Consider the following 24,376-nt stretch of genomic DNA (forward strand, 5'->3'; position numbering starts at 1 on the left):
AATATAACCACCGAGCCACAGCTCTGATACTAATAACTGATAGTGACATTACAGATGGGATAATACTGCAGGTTATAGGACATTACTGAGGGATTCTGTATATATATATATAATATAACCACCGAGCCACAGCTCTGATACTAATAACTGATAGTGACATTACAGATGGGATAATACTGCAGGTTATAGGACGTTACTGAGGGATTCTGTATATATATATATAATATAACCACCGAGCCACAGCTCTGATACTAATAACTGATAGTGACATTACAGATGGGATAATACTGCAGGTTATAGGACATTACTGAGGGATTCTGTATATATATATATAATATAACCACCGAGCCACAGCTCTGATACTAATAACTGATAGTGACATTACAGATGGGATAATACTGCAGGTTATAGGACATTACTGAGGGATTCTGTATATATATATATATATATAATATAACCACCGAGCCACAGCTCTGATACTAATAACTGATAGTGACATTACAGATGGGATAATACTGCAGGTTATAGGACGTTACTGAGGGATTCTGTATATATATATAATATAACCACCGAGCCACAGCTCTGATACTAATAACTGATAGTGACATTACAGGTGGGATAATACTGCAGGTTATAGGATGTTACTGAGGGATTCTGTATATATATATATAATATAACCACCGAGCCACAGCTCTGATACTAATAACTGATAGTGACATTACAGATGGGATAATACTGCAGGTTATAGGACGTTACTGAGGGATTCTGTATATATATATAATATAACCACCGAGCCACAGCTCTGATACTAATAACTGATAGTGACATTACAGATGGGATAATACTGCAGGTTATAGGATGTTACTGAGGGATTCTGTATATATATATATATAATATAACCACCGAGCCACAGCTCTGATACTAATAACTGATAGTGACATTACAGATGGGATAATACTACAGGTTATAGGACGTTACTGAGGGATTCTGTATATATATATTAGGGGTGTGCACCGGCCACTTTTCGTGTTTTGTGTTTTGGTTTTGGATCTGGATCTTTCTTCGTGTTTTGGATCTGGATTGGTTTTGCCAAAACCACCCTTCCGTGTTTTGGGTTCTGGGTTTTGTGTTTTGGATCTGTATTTTTTTTTAAAAAAGCATAAAAACAGCTAAAATCACAGAATTTGTAGGTTTTTCTGCTCCTATGCTATTATTAACCTCAATAACCTTAATTTCCACTCATTTCCAGTCTATTCTGAACACCTCACACCTCACAATAGTGTTTTTATGTCCAAAACGTTGCACCGAGGTAGCTGGATGACTATGCTAAGCGACACGAGTGGGCGGCACAAACACGTGACCCATCTAGGCGTGAAACTGCAGTGGCAGACAGGATGGCAGTTTGAAAAACTAGGCCCCAAACTGTACATAATGCAAAGAAAAAAAAGAGGTGCAAGATGGAATTGTCCTTGGGCCCTCCCACCCACCCTTATGTTGTATAAACAGGACATGCACACTTTAACAAACCAATCATTTCAGCGCCAGGGTCTGCCACACAACTGTGGCTGAAATGATTGGTTCGTTTGGGCCCCCACAAAACAAGCTGGCAATTAATGTGTCCCTGCACAAACTGGCTCTATGGAGGCAAGATGTCATCCTCATCCTCCTCATCCACCGATTCCTCACCCTCTTCAGTGTGTACATCCTCATCCTCACAAAGTATTAACTCGTCCCCACTTGAATCCACCACCACAGGTCCCTCTGTACCTTCTGGAGGCTGGTCTCCCTGGAAGAGCTGATAATTCATTTTGATGAACATCATCTTCTCCACATTCTGTGGAAGCAACCTCCTACGCCTTTCGCTGACAAGGTTCCCGGCTGCACTAAACACTCTTTCGGAGTACACACTGGAGGGGGGGCAACTCAGGTAAAATAGAGCCAGTTTGTACAGGGGCCTCCAAATTGCCTCTTTTTCCTGCCAGTACAGGTATGGACTGTCTGCCATGCCTACTTGGATGCTGTCACCGATGTAATCCTCCACCATTCTGTCAATGGTGACAGTATCATATGCAGTGACAGTAGACATGTCAGAAATTGTTGCCAGGTCCTTCAGTCCGGACCAGATGTCCAAACTTGGTCCTGCCTGTCCTGCATCACCGCCAGCGGGTTGCTTAGGATACCTAAGTTTTTTCCTGGCAGCCCCAGTTGCAGGAGAAAATGAAGAAGGAGCTGTTGACGTGTCACGTTCCGCTTCAGCTGACAGTGTGTTCACCAGCAGGTCTTTGCACCTCTGCAGGCTTGTGTCGGCCGGAAAGAGAGACACCACATAGGCTTTAAACCTAGGATCGAGCACTGTGGCCAAAATGTAGTGGTCTGATTTCAACAGATTGACCACCCTGGAATCCTGGCAAAGCGAATGAAGGGCTTCATCCACAAGTCCCACATGCCGAGCGGAATCGCTCCGTCTTAGCTCCTCCTTCACTTTCTCCAGCTGCTTCTGCAAAAGCCTGATGAGGGGAATGACCTGACTCAAGCTGGCAGTGTCTGAACTGACTTCACGTGTGGCAAGTTCGAAGGGCTGGAGAACCTTGCACAACACGGAAATCATTCTCCACTGCGCTTGAGTCAGGTGCATACCCCCTCCTTTGCCTATGTCATAGGTGGATGTATAGGCTTGTATGGCCTTTTGCTGCTCCTCCATCCTCTGAAGCATATAGAGGGTTGAGTTCCACCGTGTCACAACCTCTTGCTTCAGGTGATGGCGGGGCAGGTTCAAGAGTGTTTGCTGGCGCTCCAGTCTTCGGCACGCAGTCGCTGAATGGCGAAAGTGGCCAGAAATTTTTCGGGCCACCCAAAGCGTCTCCTGCACGCCCCTGTCGCTTTTCAGAAAATTCTGCACCACCAAGTTTATTGTGTGAGCAAAACATGGGACGTGCTGGAATTTGCCCAGATGTAATGCCCGCACAATATTGGTGGCGTTGTCAGATATCACAAATCCCCAGGAGAGTCTAAGTGGGGTAAGCCACTGGGCGATGATTTCCCTCAGTTTCTCTAAGAGGTTGTCGGCGGTGTGCCTCTTACTGAAACCGGTGATACACAGCGTAGCCTGCCTTGTAACGAGCTGGCGTTTCTGAGATGCTGCTACTGGTGACGCTGCTGCTGTTGCTGCGTAAGGTGATACATCTACCCAGTGGGCTGTCACAGTCATATAGTCCTTAGTCTGCCCTGTTCCACTTGTCCACATGTCCGTGGTTAAGTGGACATTGTGTACAACGGCATTTTTCAGGACACTGAGGACACTTTTTCTGACGTTTCTGTACAGTCTCGGTATCGCCTGCCTAGTGAAGTGGAATCTAGACGGTATTTGGAACCGGGGACACACTACCTCCATCAATTGTCTAAATCCCACTGCACTAATGGCGGATACCGGACGCACGTCTAACACCAACATAGCAGTCAAGGCCTCAGTTATACGTTTTGCTTCAGGATGACTGCTGTCGTACTTCATCCTCCTCGCTAAGGACTGTTGGAGGGTCAATTGTTTAGTAAAAGTAGTGGTGTTCCTACTTCCTCTCTGGGATGATGAACGACTCCCAGCAGCAGCAACAGCAGCAGCGGCAGCAGTAGGCGTAGCAATGCAGGATCCTCCAGAGGAATCCCGGATAGGAGAGTCAGTCATGCCAGTGACATGGCCTGCAGGACTACTTCCGATCCTGACTAAGGAGGAAATTGACGAGGAGGGAGTTGACGGTGTGGTTTGCAGGCGCTTGGATACAACAGGACAACGGGATTTAGGTGTCCCTGGACTGCTTACGGTCTTAGCCAAAGTTTCTGAACTTGACAGTAACTTTTTATGAACGCGCTGCAGGTGCCGTATAAGGGAGGATGTTCCTAGGTGGTTGACGTCCCTACCCCTACTTATTTCACCTTTACATATGGTACATATGGCAAGACAGTTGTTGTCCGGATTTGGATAGAAATATTGCCAGACCAAAGAGGTGGAATGTTTGGTCTTCTGCCCAGGCATGACCGTGATGGGCTTTTTCATCCCACGGACAACAACTGTCTCCCCCGGAGCCTGATTTAAACAAACCACATCACCATCAGAATCCTCCTCGCCAACTTCCTCCTCAGCGCCAGCTACACCAGTATCCTCATCCTGTTGTACTTCAACAGTGACATCTTCAATTTGCATATCAGCAAGTGGACTGTGGGTGCTCCTTTCAGCACTTGCAGGGGGCATGCAAATGGTGGAAAGAGCCACCTCTTCCCGTCCAGTGCTGGGAAGGTCAGGCATCGCAACCACCACCACACTTGGACTCTCCTTGGGGATTTGTGATATCTTCTTAGAAAGCACAGTTCTTCGCTGTGCTTTTGCCAGCTTAACTCTTTTGATTTTTTTAGTGGGAGGAGGGCTTCCATCGTCATGTGAAGCTGAACCACTAGTCATGAACATACTAGGGATCGACCTTAGCCGTTCCTTGCCACTCCGTGTCGTAAATGGCATATTGGCAAGTTTACGTTTCTCTTCAGCTGATTTAAATGTCTTTTTCAAGGTCATTTTCCTGAACTTTGCCATTTGGGATTGTATGTGCCCTCTACTATGACATTGGGCATCGGCCTTGGCAGACGACGTTGATGGCATGTTATCGTCTATGTCATGACTAGTGGCAGCAGCTTCAGCACTAGGAGGAAGTGGTTCTTGATCTTTCTCTATTTTATTTTTATCGGAGAAAGTTTGGTCCTCCATTTATGTTATATCGATTTGATATATACGTGCGGCTAAACACAGAAAATAATTTTTTTTTTGGTTTGGACTGGAGTGTACTTTGTGGGTTACAGCACCCTTTAACGGTCAAGCCAGCCGGCCCTTTACTTATGACACAGGCGCACTCTTGGCACTACTTTGTTGATGCACGTGCGGCTACTGCGCACACAATTCACAAACACAGAAAATAATTTTTTTTTGGTTTGGCCTGGAGTGTACTTTCGGGGGTTACAGCACCCTTTAACGGTCAAGCCAGCCGGCCCTTTACTTATGACACAGGCGCACTCTTGGCACTACTTTGTTGATGCACGTGCGGCTACTGCGCACACAATTCACAAACACAGAAAATAATTTTTTTTTGGTTTGGACTGGAGTGTACTTTCGGGGGTTACAGCACCCTTAACGGTCAAGCCAGCCGGCCCTTTACTTATGACACAGGCGCACGCTTGGCACTACTTTGTTGATGCACGTGCGGCTACTGCGCACACAATTCACAAACACAGAAAATAATTTTTTTTTTGGTTTGGACTGGAGTGTACTTTCGGGGGTTACAGCACCCTTAACGGTCAAGCCAGCCAGCCCTTTACTTATGACACAGGCGCACGCTTGGCACTACTTTGTTGATGCACGTGCGGCTACTGCGCACACAATTCACAAACACAGAAAATAATTTTTTTTTTGGTTTGGACTGGAGTGTACTTTCGGGGGTTACAGCACCCTTAACGGTCAAGCCAGCCGGCCCTTTACTTATGACACAGGCGCACGCTTGGCACTACTTTGTTGATGCACGTGCGGCTACTGCGCACACAATTCACAAACACAGAAAATAATTTTTTTTTTGGTTTGGACTGGAGTGTACTTTGGGGGTTACAGCACCCTTTAACGGTCAAGCCAGCCGGCCCTTTACTTATGACACAGGCGCACGCTTGGCACTACTTTGTTGATGCACGTGCGGCTACTGCGCACACAATTCACAAACACAGAAAATAATTTTTTTTTTGGTTTGGACTGGAGTGTACTTTCGGGGGTTACAGCACCCTTAACAGTCAAGCCAGCCGGCCCTTTACTTATGACACAGGTGCACGCTTGGCACTACTTTGTTGATGCACGTGCGGCTACTGCGCACACAATTCACAAACACAGAAAATAATTTTTTTTTTGGTTTGGACTGGAGTGTACTTTCGGGGGTTACAGCACCCTTAACGGTCAAGCCAGCCGGCCCTTTACTTATGACACAGGCGCACGCTTGGCACTACTTTGTTGATGCACGTGCGGCTACTGCGCACACAATTCACAAACACAGAAAATAATTTTTTTTTTGGTTTGGACTGGAGTGTACTTTCGGGGGTTACAGCACCCTTAACGGTCAAGCCAGCCGGCCCTTTACTTATGACACAGGCGCACGCTTGGCACTACTTTGTTGATGCACGTGCGGCTACTGCGCACACAATTCACAAACACAGAAAATAATTTTTTTTTGGTTTGGACTGGAGTGTACTTTCGGGGGTTACAGCACCCTTTAACGGTCAAGCCAGCCGGCCCTTTACTTATGACACAGGCGCACGCTTGGCACTACTTTGTTGATGCACGTGCGGCTACTGCGCACACAATTCACAAACACAGAAAATAATTTTTTTTTTGGTTTGGACTGGAGTGTACTTTCGGGGGTTACAGCACCCTTAACGGTCAAGCCAGCCGGCCCTTTACTTATGACACAGGTGCACGCTTGGCACTACTTTGTTGATGCACGTGCGGCTACTGCGCACACAATTCACAAACACAGAAAATAATTTTTTTTTTGGTTTGGACTGGAGTGTACTTTCGGGGGTTACAGCACCCTTAACGGTCAAGCCAGCCGGCCCTTTACTTATGACACAGGCGCACGCTTGGCACTACTTTGTTGATGCACGTGCGGCTACTGCGCACACAATTCACAAACACAGAAAATAATTTTTTTTTTGGTTTGGACTGGAGTGTACTTTCGGGGGTTACAGCACCCTTAACGGTCAAGCCAGCCGGCCCTTTACTTATGACACAGGCGCACGCTTGGCACTACTTTGTTGATGCACGTGCGGCTACTGCGCACACAATTCACAAACACAGAAAATAATTTTTTTTTGGTTTGGACTGGAGTGTACTTTCGGGGGTTACAGCACCCTTTAACGGTCAAGCCAGCCGGCCCTTTACTTATGACACAGGCGCACGCTTGGCACTACTTTGTTGATGCACGTGCGGCTACTGCGCACACAATTCACAAACACAGAAAATATATTATTTTTTTAGCACTTGGGGGGAGCACCCCTGATGGACAGAGCACCCCCTGGACAACACTACAGCACTCCTTTAGGACTGGGACACTGCACAGGACTTTGGAGTGGACACTGCCCCTATGGAGAACTGACTGCACAACACAGTCCAGCCAGCCCCTATGGACTTTGAAGTAGTGGACACAGCCCCTATTAACAACAGCAGCACAGCACAACACAGCCAGCCCCTATGGACTTTGAAGTAGTGGACAACAGCAGCACTACACTACACTACACTACACTACACAGCCCTAACTCCCACCCTCCCTCTTCACTGTCCACAGCCGAGTGAGAAAATGGCGCCGACGCGGGTACCTTATATAGGATCCAAAACCCGCGAGACTCGGAAGGCGGGATGATGACGTTTTGCCTCGATTTCAGATGCGAGTCAGGCGGGAAAAGTCGAGCCTGACTCGGATCGGACTCGGATCGGGGGGGCTCGGGGGGGTTCGGATTTCAGAAATCCGAACCCGCTCACCCCTAATATATATATATATAATATAACCACCGAGCCACAGCTCTGATACTAATAACTGATAGTGACATTACAGATGGGATAATACTGCAGGTTATAGGACATTACTGAGGGATTCTGTATATATATATATAATATAACCACCGAGCCACAGCTCTGATACTAATAACTGATAGTGACATTACAGATGGGATAATACTGCAGATTATAGGACATTACTGAGGGATTCTGTATATATATATATAATATAACCACCGAGCCACAGCTCTGATACTAATAACTGATAGTGACATTACAGATGGGATAATACTGCAGGTTATAGGACGTTACTGAGGGATTATGTGTATATATATATATATATATATAACCACAGAGCCACAGCTCTGATACTAATAACTGATAGTGACATTACAGATGGGATAATACTGCAGGTTATAGGACATTACTGAGGGATTCTGTATATATATATATAATATAACCACCGAGCCACAGCTCTGATACTAATAACTGATAGTGACATTACAGATGGGATAATACTGCAGGTTATAGGACGTTACTGAGGGATTCTGTATATATATTAGGGGTGTGCACCGGCCACTTTTCGTGTTTTGTGTTTTGGTTTTGGATCTGGATCTTTCTTCGTGTTTTGGATCTGGATTGGTTTTGCCAAAACCACCCTTCCGTGTTTTGGGTTCTGGGTTTTGTGTTTTGGATCTGTATTTTTTTGAAAAAAAGCATAAAAACAGCTAAAATCACAGAATTTGTAGGTTTTTCTGCTCCTATGCTATTATTAACCTCAATAACCTTAATTTCCACTCATTTCCAGTCTATTCTGAACACCTCACACCTCACAATAGTGTTTTTATGTCCAAAAGGTTGCACCGAGGTAGCTGGATGACTATGCTAAGCGACACGAGTGGGCGGCACAAACACGTGACCCATCTAGGAGTGACACTGCAGTGGCAGGCAGGATGGCAGTTAGAAAAACTAGGCCCCAAACTGTACATAATGCAAAGAAAAAAAGAGGTGCAAGATGGAATTGTCCTTGGGCCCTCCCACCCACCCTTATGTTGTATAAACAGGACATGCACACTTTAACAAATCAATCATTTCAGCGCCAGGGTCTGCCACACAACTGTGGCTGAAATGATTGGTTCGTTTGGGCCCCCACAAAACAAGCTGGCAATTAATGTGTCCCTGCACAAACTGGCTCTACGGAGGCAAGATGTCATCCTCATCCTCCTCATCCACCGATTCCTCACCCTCTTCAGTGTGTACATCCTCATCCTCACAAAGTATTAACTCGTCCCCACTTGAATCCACCACCACAGGTCCCTCTGTACCTTCTGGAGGCTGGTCTCCCTGGAAGAGCTGATAATTCATTTTGATGAACATCATCTTCTCCACATTCTGTGGAAGCAACCTCCTACGCCTTTCGCTGACAAGGTTCCCGGCTGCACTAAACACTCTTTCGGAGTACACACTGGAGGGGGGGCAACTCAGGTAAAATAGAGCCAGTTTGTACAGGGGCCTCCAAATTGCCTCTTTTTCCTGCCAGTACAGGTATGGACTGTCTGACATGCCTACTTGGATGCTGTCACCGATGTAATCCTCCACCATTCTGTCAATGGTGACAGTATCATATGCAGTGACAGTAGACATGTCAGAAATTGTTGCCAGGTCCTTCAGTCCGGACCAGATGTCCAAACTTGGTCCTGCCTGCCCTGCATCACCGCCAGCGGGTTGCTTAGGATACCTAAGTTTTTTCCTGGCAGCCCCAGTTGCGGGAGAAAATGAAGAAGGAGCCGTTGACGTGTCACGTTCCGCTTCAGCTGACAGTGTGTTCACCAGCAGGTCTTTGCACCTCTGCAGGCTTGTGTCGGCCGGAAAGAGAGACACCACATAGGCTTTAAACCTAGGATCGAGCACGGTGGCCAAAATGTAGTGGTCTGATTTCAACAGATTGACCACCCTGGAATCCTGGCAAAGCGAATGAAGGGCTTCATCCACAAGTCCCACATGCCGAGCGGAATCGCTCCGTCTTAGCTCCTCCTTCACTTTCTCCAGCTGCTTCTGCAAAAGCCTGATGAGGGGAATGACCTGACTCAAGCTGGCAGTGTCTGAACTGACTTCACGTGTGGCAAGTTCGAAGGGCTGAAGAACCTTGCACAACACGGAAATCATTCTCCACTGCGCTTGAGTCAGGTGCATACCCCCTCCTTTGCCTATGTCATAGGTGGATGTATAGGCTTGTATGGCCTTTTGCTGCTCCTCCATCCTCTGAAGCATATAGAGGGTTGAGTTCCACCGCGTCACAACCTCTTGCTTCAGGTGATGGCGGGGCAGGTTCAAGAGTGTTTGCTGGCGCTCCAGTCTTCGGCACGCAGTCGCTGAATGGCGAAAGTGGCCAGAAATTTTTCGGGCCACCCAAAGCGTCTCCTGCACGCCCCTGTCGCTTTTCAGAAAATTCTGCACCACCAAGTTTATTGTGTGAGCAAAACATGGGACGTGCTGGAATTTGCCCAGATGTAATGCCCGCACAATATTGGTGGCGTTGTCAGATATCACAAATCCCCAGGAGAGTCTAAGTGGGGTAAGCCACTGGGCGATGATTTCCCTCAGTTTCTCTAAGAGGTTGTCGGCGGTGTGCCTCTTACTGAAACCGGTGATACACAGCGTAGCCTGCCTTGTAACGAGCTGGCGTTTCTGAGATGCTGCTACTGGTGACGCTGCTGCTGTTGCTGCGTAAGGTGATACATCTACCCAGTGGGCTGTCACAGTCATATAGTCCTTAGTCTGCCCTGTTCCACTTGTCCACATGTCCGTGGTTAAGTGGACATTGTGTACAACGGCATTTTTCAGGACACTGAGGACACTTTTTCTGACGTTTCTGTACAGTCTCGGTATCGCCTGCCTAGTGAAGTGGAATCTAGACGGGATTTGGAACCGGGGACACACTACCTCCATCAATTGTCTAAATCCCACTGCACTAATGGCGGATACCGGACGCACGTCTAACACCAACATAGCAGTCAAGGCCTCAGTTATACGTTTTGCTTCAGGATGACTGCTGTCGTACTTCATCCTCCTCGCTAAGGACTGTTGGAGGGTCAATTGTTTAGTAAAAGTAGTGGTGTTCCTACTTCCTCTCTGGGATGATGAACGACTCCCAGCAGCAGCAGCAACAGCAGCAGCGGCAGCAGTAGGCGTAGCAATGCAGGATCCTCCGGAGGAATCCCGGATAGGAGAGTCAGTCATGCCAGTGATATGGCCTGCAGGACTACTTCCGATCCTGACTAAGGAGGAAATTGACGAGGAGGGAGTTGACGGTGTGGTTTGCAGGCGCTTGGATACAACAGGACAACGGGATTTAGGTGTCCCTGGACTGCTTACGGTCTGAGCCAAAGTTTCTGAACTTGACAGTAACTTTTTATGAACGCGCTGCAGGTGCCGTATAAGGGAGGATGTTCCTAGGTGGTTGACGTCCCTACCCCTACTTATTTCACCTTTACATATGGTACATATGGCAAGACAGTTGTTGTCCGGATTTGGATAGAAATATTGCCAGACCAAAGAGGTGGAATGTTTGGTCTTCTGCCCAGGCATGACCGTGATGGGCTTTTTCATCCCACGGACAACAACTGTCTCCCCCGGAGCCTGATTTAAACAAACCACATCACCATCAGAATCCTCCTCGCCAACTTCCTCCTCAGCGCCAGCTACACCAGTATCCTCATCCTGTTGTACTTCAACAGTGACATCTTCAATTTGCATATCAGCAAGTGGACTGTGGGTGCTCCTTTCAGCACTTGCAGGGGGCGTGCAAATGGTGGAAAGAGCCACCTCTTCCCGTCCAGTGCTGGGAAGGTCAGGCATCGCAACCACCACCACACTTGGACTCTCTTTGGGGATTTGTGATATCTTCTTAGAAAGCACAGTTCTTCGCTGTGCTTTTGCCAGCTTAACTCTTTTGATTTTTTTAGTGGGAGGAGTGCTTCCATCGTCATGTGAAGCTGAACCACTAGTCATGAACATACTAGGGATCGACCTTAGCCGTTCCTTGCCACTCCGTGTCGTAAATGGCATATTGGCAAGTTTACGTTTCTCTTCAGCTGATTTAAATGTCTTTTTCAAGGTCATTTTCCTGAACTTTGCCATTTGGGATTGTATGTGCCCTCTACTATGACATTGGGCATCGGCCTTGGCAGACGACGTTGATGGCATGTTATCGTCTATGTCATGACTAGTGGCAGCAGCTTCAGCACTAGGAGGAAGTGGTTCTTGATCTTTCTCTATTTTATTTTTATCGGAGAAAGTTTGGTCCTCCATTTATGTTATATCGATTTGATATATACGTGCGGCTAAACACAGAAAATAAATTTTTTTTTGGTTCGGACTGGAGTGTACTTTGTGGGTTACAGCACCCTTTAACGGTCAAGCCAGCCGGCCCTTTACTTATGACACAGGCGCACTCTTGGCACTACTTTGTTGATGCACGTGCGGCTACTGCGCACACAATTCACAAACACAGAAAATAATTTTTTTTTGGTTTGGACTGGAGTGTACTTTGGGGGTTACAGCACCCTTTAACGGTCAAGCCAGCCGGCCCTTTACTTATGACACAGGCGCACGCTTGGCACTACTTTGTTGATGCACGTGCGGCTACTGCGCACACAATTCACAAACACAGAAAATAATTTTTTTTTGGTTTGGACTGGAGTGTACTTTCGGGGGTTACAGCACCCTTAACGGTCAAGCCAGCCGGCCCTTTACTTATGACACAGGCGCACGCTTGGCACTACTTTGTTGATGCACGTGCGGCTACTGCGCACACAATTCACAAACACAGAAAATAATTTTTTTTTGGTTTGGACTGGAGTGTACTTTCGGGGGTTACAGCACCCTTTAACGGTCAAGCCAGCCGGCCCTTTACTTATGACACAGGCGCACGCTTGGCACTACTTTGTTGATGCACGTGCGGCTACTGCGCACACAATTCACAAACACAGAAAATAATTTTTTTTTAGGTTTGGACTGGAGTGTACTTTCGGGGGTTACAGCACCCTTAACGGTCAAGCCAGCCGGCCCTTTACTTATGACACAGGCGCACGCTTGGCACTACTTTGTTGATGCACGTGCGGCTACTGCGCACACAATTCACAAACACAGAAAATAATTTTTTTTTTGGTTTGGACTGGAGTGTACTTTCGGGGGTTACAGCACCCTTAACGGTCAAGCCAGCCGGCCCTTTACTTATGACACAGGCGCACGCTTGGCACTACTTTGTTGATGCACGTGCGGCTACTGCGCACACAATTCACAAACACAGAAAATAATTTTTTTTTTGGTTTGGACTGGAGTGTACTTTCGGGGGTTACAGCACCCTTAACGGTCAAGCCAGCCGGCCCTTTACTTATGACACAGGCGCACGCTTGACACTACTTTGTTGATGCACGTGCGGCTACTGCGCACACAATTCACAAACACAGAAAATAATTTTTTTTTGGTTTGGACTGGAGTGTACTTTCAGGGGTTACAGCACCCTTTAACGGTCAAGCCAGCCGGCCCTTTACTTATGACACAGGCGCACGCTTGGCACTACTTTGTTGATGCACGTGCGGCTACTGCGCACACAATTCACAAGCACACAAAATATATTATTTTTTTAGCACTTGGGGGGAGCACCCCTGATGGACAGAGCACCCCCTGGACAACACTACAGCACCCCTTTAGGACTGGGACACTGCACAGGACTTTGGAGTGGACACAGCCCCTATGGAGAACTGACTGCACAACACAGTCCAGCCAGCCCCTATGGACTTTGAAGTAGTGGACACAGCCCCTATTAACAACAGCAGCACAGCACAACACAGCCAGCCCCTATGGACTTTGAAGTAGTGGACAACAGCAGCACTACACTACACTACACTACACAGCACTAACTCCCACCCTCCCTCTTCACTGTCCACAGCCGAGTGAGAAAATGGCGCCGACGCGGGTACCTTATATAGGATCCAAAACCCGCGAGACTCGGAAGGCGGGATGATGACGTTTTGCCTCGATGTCAGATCCGAGTCAGGCGGGAAAAGTCGAGCCTGACTCGGATCGGACTCGGATCGGGGGGGCTCGGGGGGGTTCGGATTTCAGAAATCCGAACCCGCTCACCCCTACCTTACACACATCCGTAATGCTTTGCAAGACTGAGAAAATATCGGTGACACTGAGGACCTCATTCAGAGTCGGTCGTTGCGGCCGGTCGGTCGTAGGGGAAAGGGGCCGGATATGCAAATTAAGCAATCACAAGTTGCGGTCCTAAGATGAGATCGTTAGCTGACCAACCGAGGGTAAGAAGCGGCCGTAAGACTAAATAACGCCCCCTTCTCGTTCACCACACACGTCATCTCCTGGGATATAAGGATTAATCGCGAGCATCGGAAACCATCGGAGCTGATCGTAGTGCTTAAGGTTGACCATACCCTCTCTTAAGCTCTACGTCAGTGTACAATCCTCCCATGTCACGTGTGCCATGACACTACTTTGTTAATTATGCACGCCCATAAAACGCCGTTTGCATAATTAGGCACGTCTGCGTTCGGATCTCCACTCCCCCGTTTTCAAGCACCTTCCCCTGTTACCACCCACAAAACGCCTCATTCTGTCACTCAAACTAACGACCTGGCTGTGTTCAAGGAGAGAGAAATTTCTGATCGTAACAGCTAGTTTGCGCACGCGCATTGCGAACTTTACGCATGCGCAGTTTAGCGAGCAGCAGTGGCGTACGACCGTGCGGCCGAAACGACCGACTCTGAATGAGGTCCTGAGTACCATCGCTGCCTGGCGCACACTTGCACAAGCTCTGACCTTACTCAGGAATTGCTAACCTTCCGCTACGCAGTGAGAGCTCAGGCTGTGTACGCCATCGCAGTGGATAATTTATGCACGCTGCTGCAACAACAACGATCAAATACACTAGCACGCCTGCGTTTCACCGACCAACCCCCCCAGTCGCCTCCCCCAAACGGTACATCCTGTCAAGCGCTTTGCGATGGGTCTGCAAAGTCACTGCGATCGCAGTCCCGATCACAGTGGCTGGTTCGCACACCGCGATGCATGCGCAGAGCGCAACAATCGCCCGATGGCGTGCGTAATCGCAGTTGCGATCCAACCTGAATCGGGCCCTAAATACGATCATTAAATAGGATAATTGGGATGCTGGTTACATCCCTGAAAACAAGCTTATCAGTATAAAGTTACTCCCAAAAAACTTAAATTCATGAATCAAAAATGATTTAAAAAGTTACTAACATTTGTAAAAATTCTTCATTCATAATATACCCCATTACAATCTTCTTGCAGTCAGCACATCGGTATTTCTCAGCAGATACAAAAATACATTGAATAAATAGGATTTCATTTGTCTCCAGCTATGATAAGCGTAAAGTACAAATGCTGTAACTTGTAAATGCATTGTAAGAACATTAATACTGTATTGTCACAAAAGGAATACATACAGTATAGAGGCGGCCAATCAGAGGTATACCCCAAACAGGGTATATACCGCCGGCCCTAACTTCACTTTAGGTAGCGCTTTAGAATGACTTAAAAGTGCTTTCTCTATTATGTTAGTGTCTGTGCTGGGAAAAGTCACAGGTAATTTGGCGTAAGACGCTTGCAAGTGGTTTTATTTAGCTGATGCAGTTATTTTTTAATTAATTTTACACTTATGTTTACAGAAACACCTATTAGTTATTAATGTTTTTGCCCCCTTTTCATAAACATTGTTTCAGGGCCTGGTTCTGTAAGGATCGGAATTGCAAAGCTGCACGCAGGCTATAGATATATGATGTATACACGCAGGCTATAGATATATGATGTATGCATGCAGGCTATAGATATATGATGTATACACGCAGGCTATAGATATATGATGTATGCATGCAGGCTATAGATATATGATGTATGCACGCAGGCTATAGATATATGATGTATGCACGCAGGCTATAGATATATGATGTATGCACGCAGGCTATAGATATGTGATGTATGCACGCAGGCTATAGATATGTGATGTATGCACGCAGGCTATAGATATGTGATGTATGCACACAGGCTATAGATATATGATGTATACACGCAGGCTATAGATATATGATGTATGCACGCAGGCTATAGATATATGATGTATGCACGCAGGCTATAGATATATGATGTATGCATACAGGCTATAGATATATGATGTATGCACACAAGCTATAGATATATGATGTATGCAGGCTATAGATATATGATGTATACATGCAAGCTATAGATATATGATGTATGCACACAGGCTATAGATATATGATGTATGCACGCAGGCTATAGATATATGATGTATACATGCAGGCTATAGATATATGATGTATGCACACAAGCTATAGATATATGATGTATACACACAGGCTATAGATATATGATGTATGCAGGCTATAGATATATGATGTATGCACGCAGGCTATAGATATATGATGTATGCACGTAGACTATAGATATATATATGATGTATGGACGCAGGCTATAGATATATGATGTATACACACAGGCTATAGATATATGATGTATGCACGCAGGCTATAGATATATGATGTATGCACGCAGGCTATAGATATATGATGCATGCACGCAGGCTATAGATATATGATGTATGCTCGCAAGCTATAGATATATGATGTATGCACGCAGGCTGTAAATATATGATGTATACACGCAGGCTATAGATATATGATTTATACACGCAGGCTATAGATATGATGTATGCACGCAGGCTATAGATATATGATGTATGCACGCAGGCTGTAAATATATGATGTATACACGCAGGCTATAGATATATGATTTATACACGCAGGCTATAGATATGATGTATGCACTCAGGCAGCTTTGCAATTGCGATCTTTGCAGATATGGTAATACAGCAGGAGGTATGCATTACCCCCTGTGCATTACTTATCTGAGCTGCATTGTTCAACGCAGCATCGGTTAATCTGCGTACCATCAGCTGGCTGCTGTAGTTTACAGGAAGAGGTCAGGAAATCTCCGTCACCCGACGGAGATCCTGGCCTCTTCCCTCCCCCCCCCCCCCAACAGCGGCGACACGCCTCCGTTTTCGGGTAAAGGAGGATGTCGCCTCCCCACCCCCAAATGGCAGCAGACTGTCAATCACTGACAGTCAGCTGCCAGTTTGCAAGCGGACTCGCAGACCCGTTCTGCACATGTGCAGATTCCCAAAGATAGGGAATCTGCATTCAGCAGTGCACTAGTGTGTACTGCTGAATCAGGCCCTCAGTCCACAAAATACAGTGCATCCAGAAAGTATTCATAACGCATCACTGTTTCCACATTTTGTTGTTACAGCCTTATTCCAAAATGGAATAAATTAATTTTTGTCCTCAAAATTCTACACACAATACCCCATAATGACAACGTGTAAAAAGGTTTTTTGAGATTTTTGCAAATTTAATAAAAAAAAAAAATACTAAGAAAACACACAACGTATTCACGTGCCAACCCTGTTTGGATGCTGGCCAACCCATCCAAACAGCCTTATAGAGGGGAAAAAAACGACTAAGACTCATGTAAGGATGCCGTCCAAGCAACCTAGAGGCAGAGAGCTCTAACCACATCCAGGGCATAAGAAACACCGGAGTCCCCTACCAAATAAGGTACCACAATAGGCTGATTTATGTGGAAAGCCAACACAACCCTAGGAAGGAAAGTAGCTTGCATCCTTAGCTCCACCCTATCATCATGAAACACAAGGCTTATAAGACAGAGCCCCCCCATTCCGAACCCCTACGAGCCGTAGCAAAGGCCAGGAGGAGGACCGTCTTCCAAGACAAATACTTAATATCAACCTCTAGAGAGGTTCACACATGGAAAACTGAAGAAACAAAAGTACCAAGTATAAGTCTCAGGGAGCCATAGGTGATACAAAAGGTGGCTGCACCCGCAACACCCCCTGAAGAAAGTCTGCATCGCAGGTAGGAGGGCCAACCTGCGTCAAAAGAAAATAGAAAGAGCAGAAATCTGCCCTTTTAATGATCCTAGGTGAAGACCACAATCTAACCCCGTTCAGAGAGATGTAAAAACAGGATAACGAAACATCCTTGACGGAAGGCCCACACCATATGATAGAAGAGCACCAGATGCGATGATAATGCTCAGCTGAAACCTGTTTCCTGGCACAAAGCATGGTGGAAATAACAGAGTCTGGGATTTCCATCTTAATATATCGGATTCAAGAACCACCCCGTACACGCAATTGCGCTAAGTTGGGGTGGACTAAATGAACCTGCTGCAGAAGGTCCGGACGAAAAGGAAGTGGCCGGGATCGTCTGCCAAGAAGGACCGAAGAACCAACTCCTCTGAGGCCAGTTCGATGCCATGAGAATGACTAAGGCCGACTCGTGTTTTATTCGTTTTAGTAGACGAGGAATTATTGGAATCAGAGGAAACTGGTAAACCATGTCGTAAGTCCATGGAACTGTTAGGGCATCGACAGCCTCTGCCTGCGGATCCAGAGTTCTTGACATGTATCTTGGTCGCTGATGTTTAATCAAGATGCCATGAGGTCCGCCTGTGGATGACCCCAAGTGCATGAAACATGTGTGGGTGAAGCTTCAATTTCCCGGGATGGATATCCTGGCGATTTAGGTAATCTGCTTCCCAGTTGTCTACTCCCGGGATGAATACTGCTGACAGGATTACTGACTGACTTTCGGCCCACTAGAGAATCTGAGATGCTTCTCGCATGGCCATGCGACTTCGAGTGCCGACAGTCGTGGGATCTTGAGGCTGTCATGGGATCTTGAGGCTGTGTTCCCGGGCTGGGTCTTGGACCTGTGCTATTAAACTCAGATGCTCTCTGGAGGAGACTTGGTTTGATAAAGTTCCTACGCATGAAAGAGTATAGAACTGTAGATGCTAATGATTGCATGTAGAAGGATGGCTGAAAAGCCAGAGACAGCACGGAAACTGTTCGGTGCAGCTGGGAAGCTGTAAGGAGAACAGTGGTAGCACGGGAGTTACTAGGTGTGGCTGGGTAGCCGTATGATGAGTGGTGGTAGCACGGAAGCTACCTGGAGCAGCTGGGGAGCCGTATGATGAATGGTGGCAGTACGGACTGCTTGGAGCAGCTTAGGAAGCCGTAAGGTGAACGGTGGCAGTACGGACTGCTTGGAGCAGCTTACGAAGCCATAAGCTGAATGGTGGTAGCACGGGCTACTTGGTGCGGCTGGGAAGCCGTAAGGTGAAGTATAAGCTGGATGGTAGCAAATACCTATGGAGCTCAGTGGGAAGGCTCACTTAGTTAGACTAGGAAACTAGTTTCACTGGCAATTTGCTAGTGGGACAGGAGGTCCCTTTATGCTGACTGGCCAGATCCAGAGGGAGAGCTGCTCCATTGGTGGAGACAGCATCACGAGTTCAGGACCAAGATGGTTGTGCCCATCTACACTGGGAGTGTGGCAGGAGCGCTCGTGGATGACAGCCCAGCTGAGGGAGACAGAGTGCAGGCGCCGGCGCAGAGTGGAGAAGACAGCAGCCACACGGGAGCAGATGCAGAGACAGCAGCGAACTGCCAGGGAGTCAGAACGCCGCGGGACAGCGCCCGGACAGGTAAGCAGCGGGGTCTGATGGGGAGGTCTCCGTGGCAGCTTGTGACACCACCGACCCTGAAAGTGATAGTCGAGGACCACTGCTCCCCCTCCTCGGAGGCTGGCGTCCTCACTATTATCCAATCCCACACTCCGAATCTTTGACCCACCAAGAGGTTGTTGCATTGTATCCACCAGAGGAGTGTCACCTTGGTTGCCAGGGCCAAATGGATCAGTTGATTTAGATGCAGGTGAGACCCTGACCCCTGTGTTAGCAGGGCCAGCTGGAACACTCGGGAGTGGAATCGTCCGAATTGTAGTGCCTTGAAAGCAGCTACCATCTTCACCAAGAGACGAAGACCAAGAAGCAAGGACACCCTTTTTGGTCTGAGAGCTAGCTGAAAGAGCAACCGGATATCCCGGGCCTTGTCTTCCGGGAGGAAAATCCTCTGTAATGCCGTATCTAGGATCATCCCCAGAACTGGAGTCTCTGGAACGGACTCAGATTGGGTTTCTTGAAATTGATTATGTCAGTAAGGCATGGTCCAAGAGAAGAGATTCTGATGGAGCCTTGATTAACTGGTCGTCATGACAGACATAATTTTAGTGAAAACACGGGGAGCCGAGGATAACCCGAACAGCAACGCCCGAAACTGATATTGAGCTTGCAAAATGCTGTAAAGCCTGATGCGGCTCCCAATTTGGGACATGGTGATGTGCATCCTTTATATACAGAGAAATGAGGAACTCCGCCGGTTCCATGCTCGCAATGACAGACTGAAGCGACTCCATAGTGAAACGATACAGCTTCAGATACTGGTTAGAAGACCTTAGGTTTTTATAGGGGCCTGCCTGCAACGTAACTGGAAACTAGCACTGCCAATTCTTGCAGATACTGAATTGCTTCCTGTAGAACCCTGGCCTTGTCCGTGGACACCGGCAGACTCGTAGAGAAGAATCGATGTGGAGGAGAAACCTCAAAATCTATTCAGAACTGCACGGAAAGCAGCTTGCGAATCCACGGATCTGAAGAGGTCTGGTTCCAAGCTTGTTGAAAAGTCTGTAAGCGAGGTCCCACTGCAGGAGATCTCAGGTGGGATGGGAGACAGTCAAGCCACCTGTTGGTCAACTGGTTTCTGATCCTGTCGATGTGCAACTGTATGTGGGCGGCCTCTACCTCTGCCACCCCTAATGTGCAAGGGGGTACCTCTGGCTCTTTAACTAAAGGGCTGTGCATGAAAGGAATGAAATGAGGGACCAGTGTAAGTCCTCCTGGGTGACGGAGCAGTCGAAGGGAGGAAAGAAGACTTACCCCCAGTGGCTTGGGATAGCCATTTGTCCAGTTCTGGACCAAAAAGCATATCACCCGTGAACCATAGACCCTCAACAGCCCGTTTCATACATGCAAAGCATGCGCTCTACCACTGAGCTACATCCCCTGGTTGAATTCTGCGTCCGCCTGCCAAGAGCGCAAGCAGAGAACTCTGCGGCCAGAAATGGCAGAAGCAGACATACGAGCACTGATCTGACTGATATCTCAGGAAACCATGGTCAGGTACTGTAAACTGCTGACTCACGGAGAGTTCTGCTAGTAGTCGTAACTCTGCTCTGGAAGTATCCAAGCCCGTAATCAACTGGCCCACCCAACAAGTTACAGCATTGTTAACACAGGCGCTAACAAGCGTAGGCCTAAGTTGGGCTCCCACTGCATTGTAAATGGATCACAGTGTTGATTCCAACTTGCGAGCAGAAGTGTCCTTAAGTAACGTAGTGCCCGGCACAGGAAGCATTCCTTAAAAAAAAAAACAGAAACATCTACTGGAGGAGGTGTTTCCCACTGTTCCATCATAGATGATGGAAATGGATACCCAGAGGGGAAACTAAGTGGATTTGGAACCGCTTCTCCAGTTGTTTCCAGGCCACAGAAAGCTGTCTAGAAGCTATTGTGCTTCAAATAGTTATCAAATAGTATAGCTGAGCTGCAAGAACTACTTCTTCAGGTAGATTAAGGATCTACCTGACCGCTAGAATTAAAAGGCTCCAACCCCTGAGAGGCAGATTCTAAATCCTGCGGCGCGGAGTTGCGAGGGGTTCCTCATCAGACTTACCCGACTGGAGGACAGTTGGCAGTCCAGATATTTGGTTAACCTATTAGCCGTCATTTCTGACGTTACAGCCGCCGTAACACCTGCAATGTCAGCGGCCCATGGAGAGGTAGGCGAGACAGTAATAGCCACAGAGGGATCAGTTACTAAACAACAATCACATAGCATGGTGCCAGCAGCATTTGCCTTAGTTAGTTTGTTGTTACATTTGGAACAAACAAATGTTCTCTGATAAGCCTTTGTGTCATTGGTATACACACACAGCCACTCACACAGAATCAGATTATATGATTAAACAGGGGCAGAATACGGAGACAGAATACGGAGACAGAATACGGAGACAGAATACGGAGACAGAATACGGAGACAGAATACGGAGACAGAATACGGAGACAGAATACGGAGACAGAATACGGAGACAGAATACGGAGACAGAATACAGAGACAGAATACAGAGACAGAATACAGAGACAGAATACAGAGACAGAATACAGAGACAGAATACAGAGACAGAATACAGAGACAGAATACAGAGACAGAATACAGAGACAGAATACAGAGACAGAATACAGAGACAGAATACAGAGACAGAATACAGAGACAGAATACAGAGACAGAATACAGAGACAGAAGGTTAGTGGGAAACAGAGGAGGAGGCTCACACCACTCCCTCGTTTCATTAGACTCCGCCCCCTTCTTCCTCCTTAGGCACGCAATACGGCTGCTTACGCTGGCCATATATTAACTTCCCCCTCTGACTGCCCCGCTACTGTGTAACAGCCACTTGCCACTCTGCTAGTGGGGAGAGGGGAGCCTGTGTTACGCTGACTGCAGCACCTGTCAGTCCCTCTACAGCCCATGCTGTTCTAAACTAGCGGGGAGAGGGAAGACCCGTAGAGAGCAGTGCTCTAAGCCAGCGTCTGGAGGCGGGATGGGAGACGGGGGATGCTCACTGCGCTCCTCAGAGGTCTCTTCTCTCGTTCAGCTCAACACTTGTGTGTAGAAAAGTGCTGTGGCAATAAGGAGGTGTCAGTTGCTTTTAGGATAAGCACTGTGCACTCCTTCCTGCTTCTACTAAGAACAGGGCGCCAGGTACCCGGACCCCACCTTTAGAGAGGTGGCGGAGGGTACCTAATAAGTGTAAAAGATGTAGTAAAAAAAAAATAACCTACATTAAAATAAAAATGAATTGTAATGCTGGAGCACAGCAGATTGTGACCAGCTCCAATGGGCACATTTTCTAAACTGAGAGCTGGTGGGGAATAGAGGGGGAGGAGCTTCACACTTCTAAATTAATTAAAGTGCCAGCTCCAGCTATCCACGCCTCTATACCCCAGCGTAAGCATCTCCAGTGTCCCCTAGTGGATGATAGAGAATACAAGTTCAGCACCAGGGATAGCGACATGACCTTGTGAGCCCGATTTTTGGACCTTATTTACTATGAAGCAGCCAGATAAAAATATTTGTGTATGTGAGGGAAGCCGTGAAACTCAGCTGCGATACTCGATGGCTGCGGTAGGGGAGTCCTATAGCTTCACCAGTTAGTCCTGAAATGAATCTGTGCAGGCGTTACCTGGCTCTATCGGTTCACATGTGCAATGGAGCATTTGCTATCGCAACCCAGATACGGCAATGACAAGAGCAGGACAGCAGCCCTTTGAGTAGGGAATTGAGTAGACATTCCCCAACGAGATCTTGCAATAACTATCACTGTTGAGGGGGCTTTAGTACATAGGGTGAAGCCCAATCACCAGCGAAAACAGATATATTACCCTCTGCCTACTTCCAAAAATATGATCCTACTGTACCTTCTCACATAAGTTTATGATACTTCAAAATCCAAGGACTTCTGGACTTTCATACATGTACAGTAGCAAGACATCGCTTATACATTCATAACGCATTTCGCCAAACCGTAGTCAAGCATTAGATGGACAGACTGAATGAGAGCAAAGACAGGAAAAATATTACTGTACCTTCCATTGGGCTGTTTGCATCCATGCGATTTGCAAATACAATATCGACGTATTCTAACTGCAGCCGTTCTAGAGACCCACGGAGACCTGGCAGACAGTGAAGATCAATTAACGGTATGGAAAAAAGGACTAAGGGCCTGATTCAGAGCCACTCATAAGCGGCAGCTCGTTCGCTCCGAGCGATGTTTGCCCAACTGCGCATGCGGACGGATCATTATACGCATGCGCGAACCAGTCAGTGCGGCCGAAATTCATGTGTTCGCAAAATAGCGAATGCCTGCTATTTTGAGTGACAGAATGAGGCGTATGTGGGTGGTAACAGGGGAAGGTGCTTGAAAACGGGGAGTGGAAATCCGATCGCAGGCGTGCTTAAAGGTCAAAACGGGCGTTTTAAGGGAGTGCATAATTAATCCAGCAGCGTCATTGACCACGTCACTTGGTTTTTTTTAACTCAGAACTGCTCGCAAAATAGTGGTTGAAAAAACCAGCCCAAAGAATAGCGAGCAGTTCATACGCTGGTCGATGTACTCGATTAATGTAATAAATAGCGGACATGACGTATGGTGCGAGCGGCCAGGGGGCGTATTTTTCAAATTTACGTTCGCATGTTTTGCTCGCTCGTTCAGACTTAGAGGCATGAACAGTCCGCAAAGTGCGAACGGTTCATTTGAATAGCCACCCCTTTTTAGAAAACGAACGACCGCAAATAGCGAACGGCTCTGAATGAGGGCCTAAGATAATAGTAGAAGTGGAAAAAATGGCAGTTAGGTGGAACCTCTATTTTTATATATAAGGTTTACCAATTAACTCTGCTTAGTGGATTACTATTTACTATCCTTATCTGTCTCCTCGCTCATGTGATACTCAACTCATTGCTTAATAAAGCAGCCCAGATAAATAATAAATATACCCTTTAATCTCAAATTCTCCAATCATAATCATAAGAATTTACACATGAAAATGTATGTGAAGAGAGCTTTCCACATGGTCAGGTCAGGTCAGGTGTAAGAGACGAGGTCAAGAGGGACCTTGCAGCCAGTCCTACCCATCTTTCACATTCCCCATGTATCGCTGCGGAAGTTTTAAATTCTATGGACCTCTTACAGCTATCAT

At 47.0% G+C, this 24,376-nt stretch overlaps 1 protein-coding gene across 4 annotated transcripts in view; it reads right to left on the reverse strand.

Moving 5' to 3' along the window:
* Positions 1-24,376, reverse strand: part of KCNAB3 (potassium voltage-gated channel subfamily A regulatory beta subunit 3) — a 74,204-nt gene that overhangs the window by 19,040 nt on the left and 30,788 nt on the right. For 3 of the 4 annotated variants that reach the window (XM_088446122.1, XM_088446121.1, XM_088446124.1), the window contains one exon: positions 23,264-23,350. The exons of the other annotated variant lie outside the window; for it this stretch is intronic. In XM_088446122.1, the coding sequence (XP_088302248.1) occupies positions 23,264-23,350 (87 nt within the window). The remainder of the gene's footprint in view (positions 1-23,263; positions 23,351-24,376) is intronic. 4 annotated transcript variants of the gene reach the window in all.

Source organism: Taudactylus pleione, unplaced genomic scaffold (assembly GCF_031769625.1).
Source record: "Taudactylus pleione unplaced genomic scaffold, aTauple2 ptg000393l, whole genome shotgun sequence".
Taxonomy (NCBI): Eukaryota; Metazoa; Chordata; class Amphibia; order Anura; family Myobatrachidae; genus Taudactylus; species Taudactylus pleione.